Below are 21,136 nucleotides of genomic sequence, written 5' to 3'. Positions count from 1 at the left end.
TCAGGCTCTCACACTACGAGCAGATAATGCAAGAAACTGATAAGGTTGTGCACGAGATCCTGTCTAGTGACACAGTCACGCAGTTTGTGTGAGTGATAAGACTGATCTTGGCTGGAGGTGGGAATGTTGGAAGCTCACACCAACTCAGTGAAGACTTCAGCTTGAACGGAGTTGATCAATGACATTTAATTTCAATTCAAAAGCCTTGTGTTGGTGTGGACGTTGGTGTGTCAGTGTGTGTGTATGTGTGCTTCCACACAAGCACACGTGTATTTCAAAATAATGTACACCACCACATCCCTATCAACATTCACTGGAGGGGGGGGGGGGGGTCACTGCAAAGATAAATATATATATATTTATAATAAACCTATTTATTTCTAATAAAAAAAATACTCCACTGCAGCCAAAAAAAGAGTGTACATAAACAACAGGTACTATACTGATAAAAACTTTGTTTATTTACAGACTGTGATCTGAATTAGCTTTTTTACATTTAGTCAAGTTTTGACTAAATGTTTTAACATAGAGGGGGAATCCAGACGAGGGTCGTGGTGTATACATGTGTGTGTGTGTGTGTGTGTCTGTGTGTAGAGCGATTCAGAGTAAACTACTGGACCGATCTTTATGAAATTGTACATGAGAGTTTCTGGGTATGATATCCCCAGACGTTTTTTTTATTTTTTCGATATATGTCTTTGATGACGTCATATCCGGCTTTTTTTGTAAAAGTTGAGGCAGCACTGTCACACCCTCATTTTTCAATCAAATTGATTGAAATTTGTGTAAAGCAATCTTCGACGAAGGCCGGACTTTGGTATTGCATTTCAGCTTGGTGGCTAAAAAATTAATTAATGACTTTGGTCATTAAAAATCTGAAAATTGTAATAAAATGTTTTTTTATAAAACGATCCAAAATTACGTTCATCTTATTCTTCATCATTTTCTGATTCCAAAAACATATAAATATGTTATATTCGGATTAAAAACAAGCTCTGAAAATTAAAAATATAAAAATTATGATCAAAATAAAATTTCCGAAATCGATTTAAAAACAATTTCATCTTATTCCTTGTCGGTTCCTGATTCCAAAAACATATAGATATGATATGTTTGAATTAAAAACACGCTCAGAAAGTTATAACGAAGAGAGGTACATGTTTGTTTACCATAATTTACCATTATTATTTTGACATTATTCCAAACTTGTTATATTAAAATCGTCCGCCAAATTTCATTTGCTTTTAAGAGTACGCTCATAAGCTTAGCTTGTTGTGCTCCATGTTCCTAATTTCATGTATGCGGCAATAGTACCAATGACATTTATTGAATAAACTTGTTTAAACCAGGTACAAAAAAGCGTGCTATGCAGCACAGCGAAACCACTACCGCGCTAAACAGGCTTGTCAGTTTCACTGCGTTTTGCACGAGCGGCGGACTACGGTCATTGTGAAAAAATGCAGTGCGTTTAGTTTCATTCTGTGAGTTCCACAGCTTGACTAAATGTAGTAATTTTGCCTTACGCGACTTGTTCACAAAAATGTTACCATTGCCAGTACAAAACATGTCTCTGAACTAGGACCCTCCAGGGCTGAGAAACCAAACAATATTAACTATTCCTACAGTAAACGACCACAGTGCTGTGGCTGGTAGTGTTGGCACGAGTGTGCTAACCTGTACTAATAACTGCTGCTGTCTGCACTCTGTGAGTGTTGTGTGCAGCTGTGACCAGTTCTATTGATCCTTTGACATGATTATGATAACACAGCTGCGCAGGAACTAATGCAAAAAATGGCGGGATGTTTATTCAAGCGTATGGACTATCACCTGCTATCAAAACTCATGCCATCAATTCAAATTTGACTGGGGAAAAAATCACTTGAATTTCAACATTGATCTATATAATCATAACTGCACTGTGTTTTCATGTTTGAAAATAATTCAGATCAATGCTAATTCAACCAAAACATATGTTGTGCTACCAAAGTATTCATGTAACCCATTTGTATGCATAGGCATACAAAAGAAATACTTAGAAAAAAGATGTTGGTCTAGAGATTTAGTCTAGCTGTATCAAATCATTTCATTTTGAAATAAAAAAAATAAAATGAGATTTTGTTCAGATCATTCATTATTAACTTCATTGCTCATCACACACACACACACACACAATCACACACTATAACTCATTCAGAAAATCTCTCTCTTTATGGTCATTGCATGACTGTCTCTTGAAGTCTTTTTTAGTTGCAGTAACAGCTTACAAAATCCCATTCCATTAATCTTCTAGCCTTAATAACTTAACCTACAGTACATATATACTATTTGTTACACAATTGAATGTTAGTTAGGCCTGAAAAAAATAATAGGTGTGGTTACGGTAACCCGACCTACCCTATTTTTAGGGGCAGACCCTATAACTTTTTATTACATTTGTCAAAAAAAAAAAAAAACACACAAGTAAACGAGTGCAGAAAACGCAATGAAAGCGAAAGCACCCGAGTCGCACACTTATTTCCCTGTCAAGTACATGTAGGTTTAATATGTACACATTAGAAAAAAAAGTTTAAAAAAAAAAAGTGATTGCCTACCTTCCTACCCTATTTTTTTGGGTTATGTTACCATAACCACACCTATTGTTTTTTTGTTGGCCTTAGTACACCATTCAGTTCAGGGAGGAGGGACCAGAGATAGCGATAGAGAGACAGACGAGACAGGCAAAAAGAGAGATCAAGAGAGGGAGAATGTTCCTGGTGTCACTTATTGTATTGGTTTTCCTTGTTGTTTTTATTCAAACATGTTTTTTTCAAGCAACAAACATTTTCAGTTTTGATTTATTTGTTATGTTGGCTACAACTACAAGGAAATGTTGAGACTTTGAGTGGCGAAATGATCGAGTATCAACAGTATAAAGTAAACTCAGGCTTACTCATACCCCAGCAGAAACATTACTCGTAAAATTTTGTAATATAACTACGGTGTCAAAAAATGTGCCATGAGTTATCAATTATTTTGCATGTATACATATTTAGGTGAATGTATATTATTAATATTAATCATGATAGTTATTAGTATTGATACTGGAAAAAAATTACTTACCAGACAATGACTTTATTTTGCTCAGCAAAAATTGCTCTTGATCCTGAGCAGAATAAGATGCGTAGGCCCGCCTTTTGAGCACTAAAAAGCCGGTATAGCAGGTAATCAAACAGTACACACCAAGAACACAGTAAGCTATCTTCCGAAAAGTGAACCTCATTTCGTAGCACACATTCCGTCAATCAAAGATCGCCGGTCCTCCTGCCTAAAACAACATGCACTCCGTCAAAGAAGATCACTTATCAAGAGAAACTGACCGTGAGCTGAGTTTCAGAACGCACCACAAAAACGTGTGTCAACATAAAAAGCAGCCGACTCCACTGTCACTTCTGAAGCAGACGGACAAAAACATTACAACGTGTTATCGATAGACCTCGCGACACTCAGCGAGAAGTCCCAGAATTCCTTTTCCACTTCCGGCAAAAGCGAAAATGGCGTCGAACGAAGAAACGTGCGAGAAACCTGCGAATGTGTGCACTATTGAGGCGACTGTTCCAACTGGCTTTGAAAGCGTAGCTGCGGAAGAAGCGAAAGAACAATTCCACACTGAATGCAGATCTGCTCGTGGAAAAATAACTTTCCAAACACCGGTTGAGAGGGTGACAGATGTAAGTGCAGAATGTATCAGAATGTCACTGTTTATAAACATGACAACCAAACTGGCAAACACGTGGGCTACGTGCGGTGGCTGCAAACAGATGCACTCGAGCAGGCTTCAGTCAAAATCTGAATGAGAGAGGGAATGGTGATCACGCACTCCCTCATGCCATACAGACACATGGGTGCAACTCTGCCGGCTACACGCCGGCAGCCGGTTTTTGGTTTCATCGGCTGCCGATGTTTTTGTTCCAGGAGAGGTTTTTTTTGGCATTTTAAATACTAAAAAAGCTGCACCCCAACTTTTGCCGGTTTTTGGAATTTTCCAGGTTGCACCCATGGACACAGCGATGAAGAAGTTTGAAAGAAAGAAGAACTTAAAAAAACTGTTTAAAAAACACACAAAAACTGTCCAGTATTGGTCGCGTGCAGTTTTCATCTTTAATATTACAGTTAAACCAGTCTATAAAGACCATCTTAGGGACTGGAAAGAGAGAATGCTTACCGTCCTACAGGTTAAATGTTTCGCCTCAAGGACAAGATATGGGTTATACGTATGATAATCTAAACAACGAAGTGACTGTGGTAAGATGAACAAAGTTAAAAAACAAAGGATTACTGTACTCACCAATACAAAGATGACACAAGATATGATAATCATAATTCAAGTTTTACGCCCTCACACTCAGTCACAGCTTTTCATGAGATGAATTCAAACCTGCAAGTCCAGTGCTCTACCAACTGAGCTACCGGGCCCCCCAAGGGACTGAGCAAAAGTGTTTTTTATGTACAGGTGGTCTCTATGGAAAAGGTTGCCATTTGGCAAATATCCAACTTCCTAAAAACACAGCCATTGGTAGTGGTACCTATTTCATTGTCACAGTCACACATACACCCGCACACGCAAACCTTTCAGTTTCACTGCACAGAAACACTCTTGCATGTGTGTCTAACTTCACACACACAACCAAACTTACACTAACAGTAACATACACACAGTGACAAACAGACACATAGCCTGGAATCAGCAGGCTGTTTCGGGGAATAAGACGTCCCGGAACATTTTAACCGCAGCGCCTATGAAACCCTTCGCCTACCGGGGACACTCAGTGGCGCTGCAGGGCGACTTTTGTACAGGTAGTGCACAGGAAACAAAAATGGCGGCCGTAGTGATTTTGACGACGAAACTTTTTTTAATATGACGGTTCTTGCGCATCAATTACACTTACACAGTTACAGTAAATGTACACCAATTAAGAAATGATCAAAATGTAGTTAAACTCGAGATCATTTTGGAGTAAACTATGATTCAGGCATGGGAATGGTCCGCGGATCCGCTAATTTCAGCAGTTTTCGTGAGGAGTTTCAGCGGGGGGGGGGGGGGGGGAATCCCTCAAAAATCGTATATGAGGTTTTTATTCTCAAACGGTCGGGTGTCTTCGTTTGTTTGTTCGTTCATGGGCTGAAACTCCCCCGGCTTTTACGTGTATGACCGTTTTTACCCCGCCATTTAGGCAGCCATACGCCGCTTTCGGAGGAAACATACTGGGTATTTTCGTGTTTCTATAACCCACCGAACTCTGACATGGATTACAGGATCTTTTTCGTGCGCACTTGGTCTTGTGCTTGCGTGTACACACGGGGGTGTTCGGACACCGAGGAGAGTCTGCACACAAAGTTGACTCTGAGAAATAAATCTCTCGCCGAACGTGGGGACGAACTCACGCTGACAGCGGCCAACTGGATACAAATCCAGCGCGCTACCGACTGAGCTACATCCCCGCCCTGGTCGGGTGTCTTCAAATGGCACAAGCCACTATCCGGAACTGACGGTTGACTTCAGCTTTTGTAGTCTTGGCTGTCCCACCTGATATGAAACAGACGTTCGCGCAACATCCGCTGCATGTGGTTTACTTGTCAGAGACAAAGACGCGTCTCTTGTGTTCGATTTGAAAGAAAACTTCATGTCTTCGGTATCGAATATTGTTCGATGCGGCCAGGATTATGACGAAAAAGGTGTGGTTAACCAGTGGAAATGGGATTGGGTTTCCAAAGAGGTTAAAGTTGGTGACAAGCAAGAGCGGATCGGTGAACACATACGAAAAGTCGACACGCCCGGTCAAGCAAGATGCACCCTTTGTGACAGAGAAATTGTGTACAGCAATCGTGGTTTCATTGCCCTCAGCGAGCATCTACTAACGAAAAGTTTTTTTGTTTTTTTATCATTGTATTATTCATTCCCTTTGATTCAATACCTGGAATAAGAGAAAGTTAAAGATGAGCTGGATCCTATCACATGTTTCCTCGTGGGTTTGACAAGTATGATTGAGAGTGAGAGCAGTCAGTGAATGTTTGCAAGAAAGTCATAAAGTATGCACAATCCTTTGTTCAGAATTTTTAAAACTTAAAGTTGCAGCTAAAACACCTGCATATTTATGTGAAATTAAATGCTAAACTTTGTCCCAAATACCCCTCAGATTGCGTAGATTTTGATCTTTAAAATTGTTTTGTTTTTGGGTCCCTTTCCTGTTTTCAGCTGACTTTTTATTCAGCCATTTCCATGCCTGATGATTGAAAATGTTTCCTATAACGATCGTATTTTACGACTTTGTCATCAAAAATGTCTTCTCTTGTAATCAATGCCTGTTTCATCTGTCAAACTCAATCGCATCGGTCATTGGCTGATATTTGTCCGCCATCTTTAATCCGCCCACATGTCGTTTCCGAAGCACAGAAAGCGACTTCCGGGGGTGCTCTTGCAAAGAAATGCAGGGCTGGACACATGCAGACACACACAGGTGCAAACGCTACCACGGAGCCACCGCAGTCAAAAACTTGACATCCTCTCATTATTCTGCCAAACAATTATTGTTTATTGGGGGTACAGACAGTGCAGTTTTCCTTTTTTTGAGAAGCAAATCGGGAGTGCCATTTGCAAACATTAAGTGAATAACACATTTTTGCTTCATCGCCTCTGTCATCTACTGTATCTGAAAGAATTATCAACAGAAGAGAAGTCAGATCTGTCATTTAAAGATGAACTAAAAGCATGATTCTTTTTTTCAGATTTTAAACCTTGGGGGTATCGACCATTGCCGCACCCAGGTGCTTCACAAGGAATACTTCGGTTTCACTGCAGATGGGGTGAGTTAATGCTACACGTTGTCTCCCCTGCTCCCCCTCACCCTCAAATATTTCAGATATGATATTGATAAGCCTTTCTTTTGTAATACTAATAGACAAGAAGAAATAGTGAAAGTTTGTCTTTGATAATTATAAGGCCCCCCCCCCAAAAAAAAAGTCTGTTTACGGTAACATAGTCCAAAAAAAATAGGGTCGGTATGTCGGGATATTTATTCTTTTTTTTCTCAAAAAAATGTACTTTTAAGTTATTTTGCCCCCCCCCCCCCCCCCCCCCCCCCCCCAAATGCCAAAAAAAAGTCTAGAGTCGCGCGAAAAAATAGGGTCGGTCGGGATACCGTAAACAGACTAATTATTTTGTGTGGCCTAATCAGCTAATGCTCAAAATTTTGTGATATGAATTTTAGATCAAGGGCAAGGGTTATTTTAGCATCCATACACATTACAAAAATAATGTGTTACATGTCTGTATGTAGAGTAATTTATGTATTGTAACGTCATACTCTTTCTGACTTAACTTTGGGGATTTTCTCTTTCTGAAATCTGTAAGATACCTCCTAGGCCTTTTCAAAAACTCCCTCTCTTTTGAGACACACACTTGTTAGATTTTTGGTGGTGTTTTATTGTTTACGGCTTTAGACTATTGTTCTTTTTATTTGTTTTTCTCATTTATTTGTGAAAGTGAAAACTCCAATGTGCATAATGTGTGCGTTGCAGGATGAGTGTCTGTCGCGCCTGCAGCTGCTGGTGAGGGAGTGTAACTGGACGGAGGGCCTCAACATCTGGAGCAAGTTCTATTCCTTCGCACACCCCGTCAGCCCTCAGCCCGAACGAGTCTTCACTGATGAAGAGCTCATCGATATCTGCTACTCCATCCACATGCCCGGCCGCAAACAGCATAATGAGGAAAAGAAGAAGAACAACAGGAAGGACCGGAGAAAGGGGAAGAAGGGCAGGGGCGCCAGAGAACAGAAGCGGGGAGAAAAGAACGGAACGTTGGAGGACGCCAAAGATGGAGAGGTTGAAGGTGCTGCTGCGGTAAACATCGACGGTGGTGATACTCAAGGCCAAGCTCCAACTGTGACGAGTGCTGACATCTCTGAAAACAGTGGGCCAGCAGAACAACTTCTTGAAGACTCGATGAAGGATGGAGGGGATTCCATAGATGTCCATGAAGCAGATGTCAATGACGTAAGTCCATCCAAATATCCAGCGTCATCAGATCAGGAGGAATGTCTGCAGGCGGCTGGTGATTCTGCACACACCTTGACCAAGGATAGTGATCTGCAGTCTCCTTTGTCTTCACCTGACAAGCTTGCAGTTCAGTCACCATCGGAGTCAGAGTCCCCGTCAAAAGAGCCTGGGGAAAGCTCCGTCGATCCTAAAGTCACAGGTGCTGAGGCAGCGTCTCTCTCCAGCCCAGAGGCCCAGAAGGCAGGTGCGCATGATAGGAAGCCCAAAGACCCCACAAAGCCAGCGTTCAGAGTGACGTGCAAGCGCATCGGCGAAGACCACAGCTTTGACTCCATGTCAGCGGCTGCCACCTTTGGTTCAGTGGTGCAGAAGTACTTTGGCTGGAACGTGGACATGGTGAACTTTGACATTGAAGTGGTGCTGAACATCGACAACCAGGACGTGTCTGTCGGCCTGGCCCTCACACCGGAGAGTCTTCACAAACGCAACCTTGTCGCCTTCGGGGTAACCACCTTACGCCCCACTATCTGCCATAACATGCTAAGGTTTGTCGTTATTTTATGTCATTTTCTTTGACAACCATCCCCCCTTCCGGAACTAAAAGTTTAAAAAAATTATTTTAAAAGAGTGAAAGCCTTAGGACTAGGAGTGTGACCAGTGTGTGTCAGAGAAAAGGGGAAACAAACAGGGAGTGAGAGACAGACGTACACACCTTTTCAGACAGAAAGCGAACAAGAGAGAGAGATTGCTCAGGGAGATTGAACTGCAGCAGTTTTCTTTGTACTGTACAGCAGCAATATTTGCCATGTTCAGCCTCTTCGTGGTATTCTTTTTCTGTATAGCTGACAAAAGATAAACTAAAAGTGGATCATCAATGTGTGACACTGACAGAGTAACACAGTAGTCTCCCTTGCGTTAGGTCTGACTGCTGTTTCCTCTTGGTATACTCTTGCAGACCTTTGTGTTTAAAAATAAAAGAGCAGAATTTCGTAGGGCAAACTCTCTCCTGTTAAAGTGGCTTCTATGCTGTTTGTTAGTGAACAATTTCATCTGTTCTCTTGTTGATTAAAAAAAAATTTTCAGGATGGTGAAAGTTCTGCCTGGGCATGTGGTGTGTGACCCTCTCTGTGGCACCGGCTCCATCTCCATACAGGTACAGTACTATTTCGTTGAGTTCTTACGGTATTTTACAAGGCACACTGTTTCTTTTGACAGCTGTCTCTGTACCTTTACATTATATGTCCACCGGTTAGTACAGTACTGATATAAGGCTGTATTACCAGGGATGGCCAAATCGTCCGCCCGATCGCCAGGGGCAAGTAAAAAATAAATCTGCCGGGCTACTACAAAGCGCCTGGCAACTCACCCGTCTGGCCAGTCCCTTCGTGGTCGGCTGGGCGTTAAGCAAAAACAAACAAACAAACCCGTCTGGCCAGTGAAAATTCTGCTCGAATGCAACATTTGTGGTTGTAATATCGAATTTTAAAGCCATTTAAACACTGCAGATGCAGCAACTGTGGTATGTACTGCCCCAGCAAAATGTCTGGCGGGCCAGTTACTTTCTTGATGTTAGTTGTTACTCGCCCGGTTGGCGAGTTAACATTTTGAGATTCGGCCATCCCTGATTACTGTAACGGTATTACTGATTTTATACTAAGCATCATCATTTGCAGGCTAAGAATGATTCTGTTTTGATTCAGCTTGCAGTTGCACTGTGTGGTAATAGTGTTTTAGTGCTTTTGCAACATCTGTGGTTATCTAATTAAGTTGACGTTAAGACCTCCAAAAGTCTGGGAAAATCAGGTCTTACTCTTAAAAAGGGGGTAGTCTCAAAACTTGGATACATTTACAGAGATGATATGAACAGACAATCTGGGGAAAAAAACAAGGTCTTAAACGGGGGGGCTGCTTTAAACCAGAAGTTCTTAATGGGGGGGGGGGGGGTCCAATTAAATGGTTTTGCGTTCTGATAATTAGACAAAAAGCATTTCATTTTCAAGTTGTTTGGTTTGTAAAATAAATCAAAATTAGTATAAGTTTGTGTGATCTGTGTTGACCAGGGAGCTCTGAGGTTCCCTGCCTTCCAGGTGTGTGGGGACAACCACCGAGTGGCCATGGAGAAATGTCTGGCTAACAAAGACGCTCTCAACAAGAAACGTGCAGCCAATGGCAGGTACAGAGTCTTCTCACTCTCTGTCTCTCACTGAAGACATGAGTTTTTCTTGTATTTTGTTCAGTTTTGAATTTGACTCTTTGTTCAAGGAGTGGTTGTTAGACAAGGCAATGTGCCTTAAACCTTTATCCTTGTAAAATAAAATGTGTTCGTTCTCTCTCTCTCTCTCTCTCTCTCTCTCTCTCTCTCTCTCTCTCTCTCTCTCTCTCTCTCTCTCTCTCTCTCTCTCTCTCTCTCTCTCTCTCTCTCTCTCTCTCTCTCTCTCTCTCTCTCTCTCTCTCTCTCTCAAATAAAGAGACACAATGCATATAAGTCAGCTGATTTGTAGTGCACACACAACTCAAAATTCGTAGCTGTTACGCCAGTTTAAAGTTAAAATGCACAAAGTGTCAGCTATTGTGAGATTCCATTTGTGCATGTTCGTCAAGAGGAATCCAAGACATAGCCAAAGCATGAGTCTCGCTTGATCAGACTCAGTTCATGCCCACAGATAAGGCATGATCACCAGAAATGAGAGTGAAGACTGAAATGCCGTGATTTTACCTTGTTTTTAACTCTGTTACAGTGGTGGGCTCATGATGGATCCCATGAGATGGGATGCATGTAACCTTCCTCTTCGAGATGGTGTCGTTGATGTCTTTGTATCCGATTTGGTAAGTTTTGTATACATGCATTTTTTCTTTCTTTCTTTCTTAGTTTGTTCTTTTCTTTCTTTCTTTCTTTCTTTCTTTCTTTCTGTCTGTCTGTCTTTCTTTCTTTCTTTCTGTCTTTCTTTCTTTCTTTCTTTCTCTTTGTCTTTCTTTCTTTCTTTCTTTCTTTCTCTTTGTCTTTCTTTCTTTCTTTCTTTCTTTCTTTCTTTCTTTCTTTCTTTTTTTCTGTCTCTCTTTCTTTCTTTCTTTTTTTCTGTCTCTCTTTCTTTTTTTTCTTTTCTGTCTCTCTTTCTTTCTTTCTTTCTTTCTTTCTTTCTTTTTTTTCTGTCTCTCTTTCTTTCTTTCTTTCTTTCTTTCTTTTTTTTCTGTCTCTCTTTCTTTCTTTCTTTTTTTCTGTCTCTCTTTCTTTCTTTCTTTCTTTAATTCTTTCTTTTTTTCTGTCTCTCTTTCTTTCTTTCTTTCTTTCTGTCTTTTTTTCTGTCTCTCTTTCTTTCTTTCTTTCTTTCTTTCTTTCTTTTTTTCTGTCTCTCTTTCTTTCTTTCTTTCTTTCTTTCTTTCTTTTTTTCTGTCTCTCTTTCTTTCTTTCTTTCTTTCTTTTTTTCTGTCTCTCTTTCTTTCTTTCTTTCTTTCTTTCTTTCTTTCTGTCTCTCTTTCTTTCTTTCTTTTTTTCTGTCTCTCTTTCTTTCTTTCTTTCTTTTTTTCTGTCTCTCTTTCTTTCTTTCTTTCTTTCTTTCTTTCTTTTTTTCTGTCTCTCTTTCTTTCTTTCTTTCTTTCTTTCTTTCTCTTTGTCTGTCTCTCTTTCTTTCTTTCTTTTATTTGTCAATGGTCTTTTTATTTTTCTATTTTGTAGACTGTCAAGAAATGTATGTTAACAGTGCAGAGACCTAGACTAAATTCCTTCTTGTTTGTAGTCATTTTGACACAAATTGGGATGTAACCTTGATTTTGGTTGATGACTAAAGTAATATTCATTTTTTGACTCTCTTTAAATATGAAGTGTGCCTGCGAAGTGGATAAGTTGGCAGATGTAATTGTTAGGTAGCATATGAAGCATCAAAACATATTGCTGAAATGAATTGCGATAAACTGAAGATGTTCATGTTTGTTTGTTTTTTGTTTTGTTTCAGCCATTTGGAAAAAGGTAAGTACAATGTACCACCATAACTTCACACGAATCAGAGTACACGTGCTGGTTGCCTTCCGTCGCGATATAACCTTGAACGGTTGAAAACGACGTTAAACACCAAATAAAGAAAGAAAGTGCTGGTTGCCTTGCATTAATGCAGACAGGTTATTTAGATTGAAATTAATTCAAATCTTCATATCAGTCTCCATTTCTGTGACTAAGTCATACTTTACCGACTTTAAACTAAACGGAGAAAACTGCTATGATGGTGACTTAATTTTTGGTTTAAGAATTGCTGAACTGTATAGAAGATGGGACCTTTTATTACTATAGAATATCTCACGGTTAGAAATCCTTTCAATAGGCTGAATAGCTGAAATAGATAGGCACTTCTCAGAGAGGATATGCCTTTTTAAGTTCGACCATAAAGATTCTTAATAATCACGCAAAAGGGGGAGAGCTTTTTGTTCAAGTGAAGACACACGTTTTTCTTGTATTTTGTTCAGTTTTGAATTTGACTCTTCGATGATGGGTGCTCAGGCACAACACGAATAATCATCAGTGTTTTGATGCTGAATAATCATCAGTGTTTTGATGCTGAATAATCATCAGTGTTTTGATGCTGAATAATCATCAGTGTTTTGATGCTGAATAATCATCAGTGTTTTGATGCTGAATAATCATCAGTGTTTTGATGCTGAATAATCATCAGTGTTTTGATGCTGAATAATCATCAGTGTTTTGATGCTGAATCCCTGCATATCTAACAGATGTGTCAATATTGTTCATGATTACAGGGTGGGGCGACGCACCGACAACCGCGCACTGTACATGTCCGTGCTGGATGAAATGGCGCGTTGTGGCAAGCTGGCTGGACGTGCCTCGCTGCTAACTGGTGACATCAATAACATGATGAAGGTGAGCAACAAGAATCAAAGAAATGCATTGTGGAGGAACGTCTCCATATGCAGAAAGAGATGTTGTGTCTGTGTTTTGAGCCTGGCTACTTTCTGTGCAGAGTAGGTTTTTTGTTTTTTTTAATCTCTCACATGATTTTGTAACTACATGTAATTCCTCAACAAACATCTTGTTTAAAACAGAAATTGGCACTGGTCACAGGAGACAGGCAGGCTGTTGATTTGTATGGAAGTGGTGGGGGGGGGGGGGGGGGGGGGGGGAGTGGAGGTGGGGGGGGGGGGGAGTGGGGGTGGGGGGGGGGGGGGGGGGGGTGGTGCTGTGATCCCTTGTAACAGTCTTAATGGATGGTGTACATGGGGAGGATGGTGCCTTTGAGTGGAACAGTATTTCTTTTTTACTGATATATTACAGTGCATGGGTCCTGTAGTCTGGTAGTCCTGTAGCCCTGTAGTCCTGTAGTCCTGTAGTCCTGTAGCCCTGTAGTCCTGTAGTACGCACACATTCATCATTCTCCAAACAATGATTGACATTTAACTTATATTTGACTTAGAGTTGATGGGGTGGGGTTTGCATATTCGTTGGATGCATTTCTGAGTTTCTTCTCCTTCCTTTGCTTCAGGACTTGCATTCCAAGGGAAACAACCAAAGCGTCTCCTTTAATACAGAAAGGCATCCAACCAATATACCATTTAGAACGGCCGATAGTCGCAGATTAGAGTGAAGAGTATGGCTAAGAAATTAAAGAAAAATTTGAAAAGTTTAGTAATTAAAATAAAAATAAAAAAGCTAAAATTCAGTATGCAGTTTCAGGTAAAGCATTTTCCTTGACCAGTGCTGTCTGTTTTTTGTATGTCATTTTTCCAAACAAGCTAAAGAGATTATTTTCTATGTGTGCAGGCCATACAGGCTCAGAGGTACTGGACGCGGCGTCGAGTGTACAGCTGTAACATTGGCGGCATTGCTGCGGCCGTGTTCCTGCTGTTCCGCAACCCCGTGCCCTACCTTCGGCGACAGCAGATTTCTACCAGCCAGCGCGCCGCTCAGCCAGACCAGAGCCAGCCCCCACCGCCAGCCTCAGACCAGGATGGGACAGGCCCGTCCTCTCCCAAGCAAGACAAACGTGACCCATCCAACCCCAATTTAGATGGAGCTTCGTCAAGCCAGGGTGGGTGTGTTGAATCATTTTCAGCTGAAGATGAAGTGTGTGGATCGTCTGTGGACAAAGCCATTTTCCCTGTAAAGCAGGCGGGCTGTACTCAGTTTTCAGGTGGCGCTGACTTGTTGACTCTCCGTGCAGACCACGGCGGACGCAAGCGGTCGTCCGACAGCGAGGAGAGAGGGGCAGACGCGACTGACAATATTGCTGACGGAGCCATCTACAAGACTGCATCGAAGCAAGAGAAAGGACTTGCGACTGACGTTTCCAACTCTGTTCAGCAAACCCAGACTGAAGGAAGTTCCGTGGTCCAACAGACCCAGACTGAAAGCAGTTTGGTGAGAGATAGCGGTGTCCCCCCTGCGGCAGGTAAGGGGGCACACAGTGACAAGCAGGCTGTGTGCAAGGCCGCTGAAGGGGACGGTTGGATGGAGTCCAACGCTGAGAAGTCCGTCGCTGCTGATTCGGCGTACCGTGACACCTTGAATCACCACCATCACTACCACCACCACCATCACCACACTTACCACCACTACTACCACGACTGTTCTAACAAGCAAGGTCAAGCTGATCACCATGGTAACCAAGGGGGCAGAGACGGTCGCCAGGGGGACAGAGATGGGCACCACGGTGGCAGGAGGGATTGCAATAACCACAACAGAGGCGGTTACCAAGGTAACCGTGACGGTTACCAAGGTAACCGTGAAGGTCGGGCATCATACGGTCACAGGCAATCTGGCGGTAGAGACAGTAACTATGGCAACAGGGGTGGTCAATTTTGTAACCGAGGTGGTCAGTTCGGCAACAGAGATGGGGGTCAGTTTGGCAACAGAGATGGTCACCACGGTAACACTAACAGAGAGGGGCAGGGCAGAGTTATGTTCTCGGACAAGGGCAACGCCGCCACGCAGGCCAGGCAGTGGAGGAGAAGCAAGGAGACGGAAGAAAAGGAGAACGCTGAACATTTCTCTGCCGAAGAAAATGCTGAGAATAGGAGCGATGAAGGTGAAAAAACAAAGCTCAGCCCCAAAGTCCCCCTGGTCTCTGACAGCAGAGCAGCACTAGCGGAGGCTAGCAGTGTGTTGAATGGGTCCATGGATGTGGCCGTCGCTGGTGCTGATGGACATTGAATGAGCCATAGTCCAACAGTCACAAAGTTTGTTTTTGTTGTTGTTTTGTTTTTTTAACATTGTTGTGCCCAGCTCTCAAAGATCAAAGCAAAACCGCCGTTTGGGTGTATGTCGGTTAACCCCTTCACTGCCCACCCCGTATGTAATACGTGGTCATTTTCGGTTTGTCCTACGCCCATAACCGTATCTCATACGTGGGATTTGTGTCAACAACATTTCAGGACATTTCTGAAAACTAAATGGGAGGTAACCACTGTCCAAGTACTTGTAGGGGTTCGAAACACATTTCTTTCCCATAGACCGTTCGGATAATGCTGTTATACTGTGGCAGTGAAGGGGTTAATGTCACCAACATTGTATGTACCTGGATGAGCAATAGTAAGACACTTGTGAACAAGTGTGTGCATTTTCAATATTGCTGTATTGGGGCCTCAGTGATAGCAGATTAGCTCTAACTGAGGTTTGGGAGTGTGAGTGGCAAGACAACTAAGAAATCAGTTAACACTACGTTCCGGCCTTGCTTGCATTATACAACTTTAACTTGCCCCAGATGTTCCAACTTCAGTTCTGATAACTGCAAAAAAAAGCCTGAACAGATTTGTGGGAGTGTATGACTTCTTACCATTTTGTTTTTGTGGAATTTGAGTTATTGTTCCCGTAGCTGTATTTAAATGACTTTGGGTTTGTTTTGTGTTCAGTTATTTGATAGGTTGTACTTGTAAAGCTACAGAACGGTACAGTTACAAATCACACTTTAACAGTGTCGGGAGTAGTGTCAGGTGAGTGGAACACAGTCCTCCTGTGTACATTGTACATGTACTTAAGAATAAGATTCATGTTCAAAACTTTGCTGATCATCGTTAAAGATCCTCTACTAACTTTGAGTGTATGTTAGAGTGAAATAAATGAAAGCAGGTGTTGTCACCATGTTCTGTTGAGCATTGTCTCCTCATCATTCCACTTCTTCTGCTACAGTTAATTTGTTTACTGTTAGGATTTTTTTTTTTTTTTTTGCAAATTAAGATGTGCATGGAGCATTCTCCATTATAGTTAACGACACAAAAAATGTTAGTTAAAGTATGTTATGGACGGAAGATTTGTTGGGTTTATTGTTGATGACATAGATTTGTTTGCGTTTTGAAAGTATTCTTTATTTGTAACCAAAAAGGACATTTCTGGTTCAAGGATTAGTGTTTTGCAAGTTGTAAAGCAAACAACAGCAAATATGCATCAAAGTAAAGATGGTGATTTTCATTTTCTTTGTTTCCCCGAGTAGAATTGTTTTACTGTTGACACTAACACAGAGAAAGCTCTTCACAAGTGAGGTGGACCTGATCAAACATTTAGTTAAAAGAGTGCTGCGTATGGATTGCGGCTTATTTTAAAATCAATAGGTTGTTGTTTTTGTAAAGTTTTAAAGGCATTTGATAGTTATTATTTATATTTCCTGAAAGCATAAGATGTGCTTCTGGTCTGATTTCTCATTCATTCTGTGTGTGTGTGTGCGTGTGCATGTGTGTGTGTGTGTGTGTGTGTAAATAACAATTAAAGGTTGATGTTTACTTGATGCATTTGAAGAGGTTGTTCTGTTCAAGTAAACCATCCTGCGAAACACCATAGATATGTCCAGGCCTGTAAACGTGAATAACAGGAACAGCAGGCTTCCACTTGGACACATACCAACAATCTGCAGCCTGCCTGCTGTCTGTGCACTGTGGCAATGTTTCACTGAATTGAGTTTTGTATTTGACACTGGTGACAGTGTAGTTACTTCAGCAAATATTCTGTATCTGCACAGAAAGCTGTCAGGCTGTGGATTTTATGTATGTGTCTACAAGTGGAATGATGCTCTTACCCTGGACAGACCAATGGTGGTTTATGTAATCCTTTTCAAGCAAAGAAGGGCTTCTTTAAAAATAAAAGTTGCTGAAGCAAGTTTGCTCCTTTCACCTTTTTCTTCTTTAATTTCATGCATACAATTTTTCTTTTGTTTGGCCCTGTTCATGGCAAATTATGTATGCTGATTCAGTTTTACTTAAATGTTAATAGAAGAATTCCGGAAATAACTGTCGGGTTTGTATGGGTTGTTAGAGAGTGAGTACCCTTGTTTTTCACAGACAAATATTGACACATGGTTCATGTGTATGTGTATGAGACACACACCCTCGCTAGTGACTGACCTGTAATGTCTACATGACAGAGCTATTTCCAAAAATCGTCTATTTTGAATTCAGACTGATGTGTAAAGTTTTTGGCATGCACTTGCTTTTTTTCGGACGTGTGTTTCAAACAGACCAACTTCTCAGAGTAGAACTTTAAAATGCATCTTCTAGCAGTAGATAGATTTGTTGTTCAAAGTTGTCTTTGTGTGCTCACCAGACCTGGGAAACCATGCGATTTCGCCGTATTTTGTACGCCTGATTGTCTAAGATACGATCAGTACGGTCGGTGGAAAAAAAAATATGACGAGAAAAATTCCTGGAATACTTTTCTTCACAAGCGCATCCTTGTTATTCCTGTATAGTAACTGGGGCACTGTTTATTTTAATGAATAAAAGTAACTGTATAACTCGGCATTTGATCGAGGATTACAGCTTTTGTCATTAAGGTACCTTCAAATACACCGTTTTTCTCTTATAAGTCATTTGACCACAACATTTATAAACAGAACTGTTTGTGTTCAAATTTGGTGTGCATTTGCTTCAATGTGCGTAGAAAGATAGTATATGGTCCCAACAAAAATTGCTCTTAGATTGACTTAAACAAAAATTATCAAATAAAAAATAAGCAAAGCGTTGAATCGAAACATGTTAGTTCACGGATGACAAGATTAGTTCAACACTATTTATCAGAAAGATTTGAACTCATGCAGAATTGTTTTAGACATTCTGATAGATGTTTTGTTCCAGACGATTCTCTCTAGGAAAAACAGTTAAAGAGATACAAATGTTGACTTTGTGGGTAACGAATTTATGAAAACTGGAAAATGTGTATCTCTTTAACTGTTTTTCCTAGAGAAAATCCTCTGGAACAAAACATCTATCAGAATGTCTAAAACAATTCAGCAAAAATTCAAATCATTTCGATGAATAGTTTTGAAATTATCTTGTCATCCGTGAACTAACATGTTTTGATTCATCGCTTTGCTTATTTTTCATTTAATAATTTTTACTAAGTCAATATAAAACCTTATTTTGTTTTTGATCATATACTATTACTCTACATACATTGAAGCACAGTTCTGTTTCATGAATGCTGTGGTCAAATGACTTGGAAGAGAAAAACGGTGTATTTGAAGGTAGCTCCTGCCCTTAAACATTGAAAGAAGTTTTTTTTTTTAAATGTATTGGTAAACTTAATTAACGGTGTAATGGACGTGTGTGAAGTATGTTTGAATCATCGATGTTCACATGCTGTGTGGAGTACACTCATTTTTCTGAAAATACACCAAGTACAAAACAGGCATTCCCAGGTCTGGCTTACGTTTATGCGACAAAATCCATACTGGCTGAAAGAGATTTGTGCAATGATTTCTGATACAGTGGTACCTGCGATGTGAGGCTGCTCGGATGAGAGGACACCTCCAATGGAAGGACACCTGCTGTTGACCATTTGTCTGTTACCTTGATCAAAATATACCTGTCATGACAGGTCACCTGCAATGTAGGGACACTTTCGGTTGGTCCCAAGGGTGTCCTTTCATCAGAGGAACTCAGTACTGTACCTAAAAAGCAGAATGAATAACAGACCTTTCACATACTCAGAAACCCCCCGCGGGTTAGGGGGAAGAATTTACCCGATGCTCCCCAGCATGTCGTAAGAGGCGATTAACGGATTCTGTTTCTCCTTTTACCCTTGTTAAGTGTTTCTTGTATAGAATATAGTCAATTTTTGTAAAGATTTTAGTCAAGCAGTATGTAAGAAATGTTAAGTCCTTTGTACTGGAAACTTGCATTCTCCCAGTAAGGTATCCCGCAGTGGGGCACTGCGGTTATGAAATTAAAGGCCCCTCCTGTTTTTGGAACCGCAGGAGCTTTCTAGTTTGCTGTTAGGTAGATTTTTGGTTCCTCTTTCCTGTCATGCTCTCTTTTTCTTCATGAATTCTTTTCTTTTCTCTGCCTTCTTGCTCATTCACCTGTATTTTTTCCAAAAATCTCTTCTCTTGCCGCTTGTCTCGCGATTCATGTATAGTTTAATCTGTTAGTGTTCTGATGTAAGTCCAGCAGTAGATAGGTTAAGCCTATTTTAACATACTGGAAACTGGTAATCTTCCAGTAGGTATTAATTTAGTTTTACTAAAGCCTGCTGGGACACAAGTAATGGGTTAGTGCATTTGTAAACAGGAATCGCTTGACAAGTGGCCCCCTTCATCCCCCCCTTCCTCGTCCTGATATGGCTCTGCGTAGTCGGCTGGACGTTAAGCAACAAATAAACAAACAAACAAACAAACCAGTAAGGTAATATATTGTACTACGTACGTTGCAAGCCCCTGGAGCAAAGTTTTGATTAGTGCTTTTGTGAACAAGAAACAATTGACAAGTGGCTCTATCCCATCTCCTCCCTTTCCCCGTCGCGATATAACCTTCGTGGTTGAAAACGACGTTAAACACCAAATAAAGAAAGAAAGAAACATACTCAGAAAAGTGGGCATTGCTGCCATCGTATGGCTATTTGAGTGCATTGTGTGTGTTGTTAAATGTGTAATAAATTCCAATAATGCGTCTTTCATGATTGAACAATATGATTTATTTTTTAAATCTATACCAGCTTCGTTCACTTTGCTGGTATTGGTAATGAGTGCTAATACTGCTTCTAGTCAGGAAAAAAAAAGTACTTTTAATTTGTTATTCTACTTTTCATTGCTTCCCTTGTGTTTTCACCCCTGTGATTTATTGATGCAAATAATTGTTTTTAATCCCAACAGAGGGTTTTTATGATAAGTTTTTGTTTTGAATGTTGAGTTCTTTCTGTGGCAGTAAATCAGAAATTATTTTATCAAAAGCTATAAATAAAAACATGCATAGGAAAAGAATATCCTACGTTGCAAGCCCCTGGAGCAAATTTTTGATTAGTGCTTTTGTGAACAAAAAACAATTGACAAGTGGCTCTATCCCATCTCCCCCCTTTCCCCGTCGCGATATAACCTTCGTGGTTGAAAACGACGTTAAACACCAAATAAAGAAAGAAAGAAAGAATATCCTTGTTAGATTTTGCAATATCATAATCTGTCTTGTTCAAAATTAGTCAAATGCCACAGCATTTTATTAGAGAAGTGATATCACTTGTGCGGTAAATGCATAGAAATGCGAGTAATTACAATAATTTAAATACCGGTAAATGAAAGCTGTTCTGGAAACTCTGTTGTGTTATGGCTTTGAACGAGTGACTTGATTATTTATTCATGATGCAGCCACCGTAATTATTTTAATTGTGGCCTATACTGAAGCAATTTTTGTTTACACTTTTTTGTGACATGAAGTCGTTTGTATCATTGCTTTTTATTTGGAATAAGTTGTTCAAGCCTTTCTTTGCCTTTATTTGTTAAGCACTATTTGTTGTGCCAACTGATTTGAGTCTGTTAGTTTCTGTTTGAAGTTCATAATAGTTTTGAATAAAGAAAAAATATGGATCATTTATTTGGTGTGTGTGTGTGTGTGGTTGGTTGTGTGTGTGTGTGGTTGGTTTATGGTTGTGTGGTTGGTTGATGGTTGTGTGTGTGTGTGTGGATGGTTGGGTGTGTGTGGTTGGTTGATGGTTGTGTGTGTGGTTGGTTGATGGCTGTGTGTGTGGTTGGTTGTGTGTGTGGTTGGTTGTGTGTGTGGTTGGTTGTGTGTGTGGTTGGTTGTGTGTGGTTGGTTGATGGTTATGTATGTGGTTGATGGTTGTGTGTCAGAGAGATGGAGAAGATAAAGAGCATGATGTATTGTTTGCATTCTGGTCAACAGAAAAAAT

General features: G+C 40.6%; 2 protein-coding genes across 3 annotated transcripts in view; one reads left to right on the top strand and one right to left on the bottom strand.

Moving 5' to 3' along the window:
* The window catches only part of LOC138965238 (ribitol-5-phosphate xylosyltransferase 1-like), a gene marked incomplete in the record, with an annotated part of 129,142 nt that extends 125,670 nt beyond the window's left edge, over window positions 1-3,472 (bottom strand). The window contains 1 exon segment of the mRNA XM_070337365.1: window positions 3,100-3,472. Within this exon segment, the coding sequence (XP_070193466.1) occupies window positions 3,100-3,259 (160 nt within the window).
* A 52-nt stretch (window positions 3,473-3,524) lies between these two features.
* Window positions 3,525-20,813, top strand: LOC138965235 (tRNA (guanine(6)-N2)-methyltransferase THUMP3-like). Of its 2 annotated transcripts, XR_011455374.1 has the most exons (11): window positions 3,525-3,707; window positions 6,763-6,840; window positions 7,555-8,576; window positions 9,115-9,184; window positions 10,092-10,204; window positions 10,770-10,857; window positions 11,982-11,995; window positions 12,778-12,898; window positions 13,796-14,063; window positions 18,727-19,151; window positions 19,642-20,813. XR_011455374.1 is itself a non-coding variant. In XM_070337361.1 (10 exons), exons 1-10 carry the CDS (start codon window positions 3,531-3,533, stop codon window positions 18,741-18,743), a joined length of 1,968 nt encoding a protein of 655 aa, XP_070193462.1. In that variant the 5' UTR covers window positions 3,525-3,530; the 3' UTR covers window positions 18,744-19,634. The 2 variants fall into 2 exon arrangements, 1 of the variants encoding a protein (XP_070193462.1); XM_070337361.1 differs by lacking the exon at window positions 19,642-20,813 and having other exon boundaries at window positions 18,727-19,634.
* The last annotated feature ends 323 nt before the right edge of the window (window positions 20,814-21,136 follow it).

This window comes from Littorina saxatilis, linkage group LG4 (genome assembly GCF_037325665.1).
Source record: "Littorina saxatilis isolate snail1 linkage group LG4, US_GU_Lsax_2.0, whole genome shotgun sequence".
Lineage (NCBI taxonomy): Eukaryota > Metazoa > Mollusca > Gastropoda > Littorinimorpha > Littorinidae > Littorina > Littorina saxatilis.
Note: the sequence above shows the minus strand (reverse complement) of the source record. Positions and strands in the feature narration are given on the sequence as shown.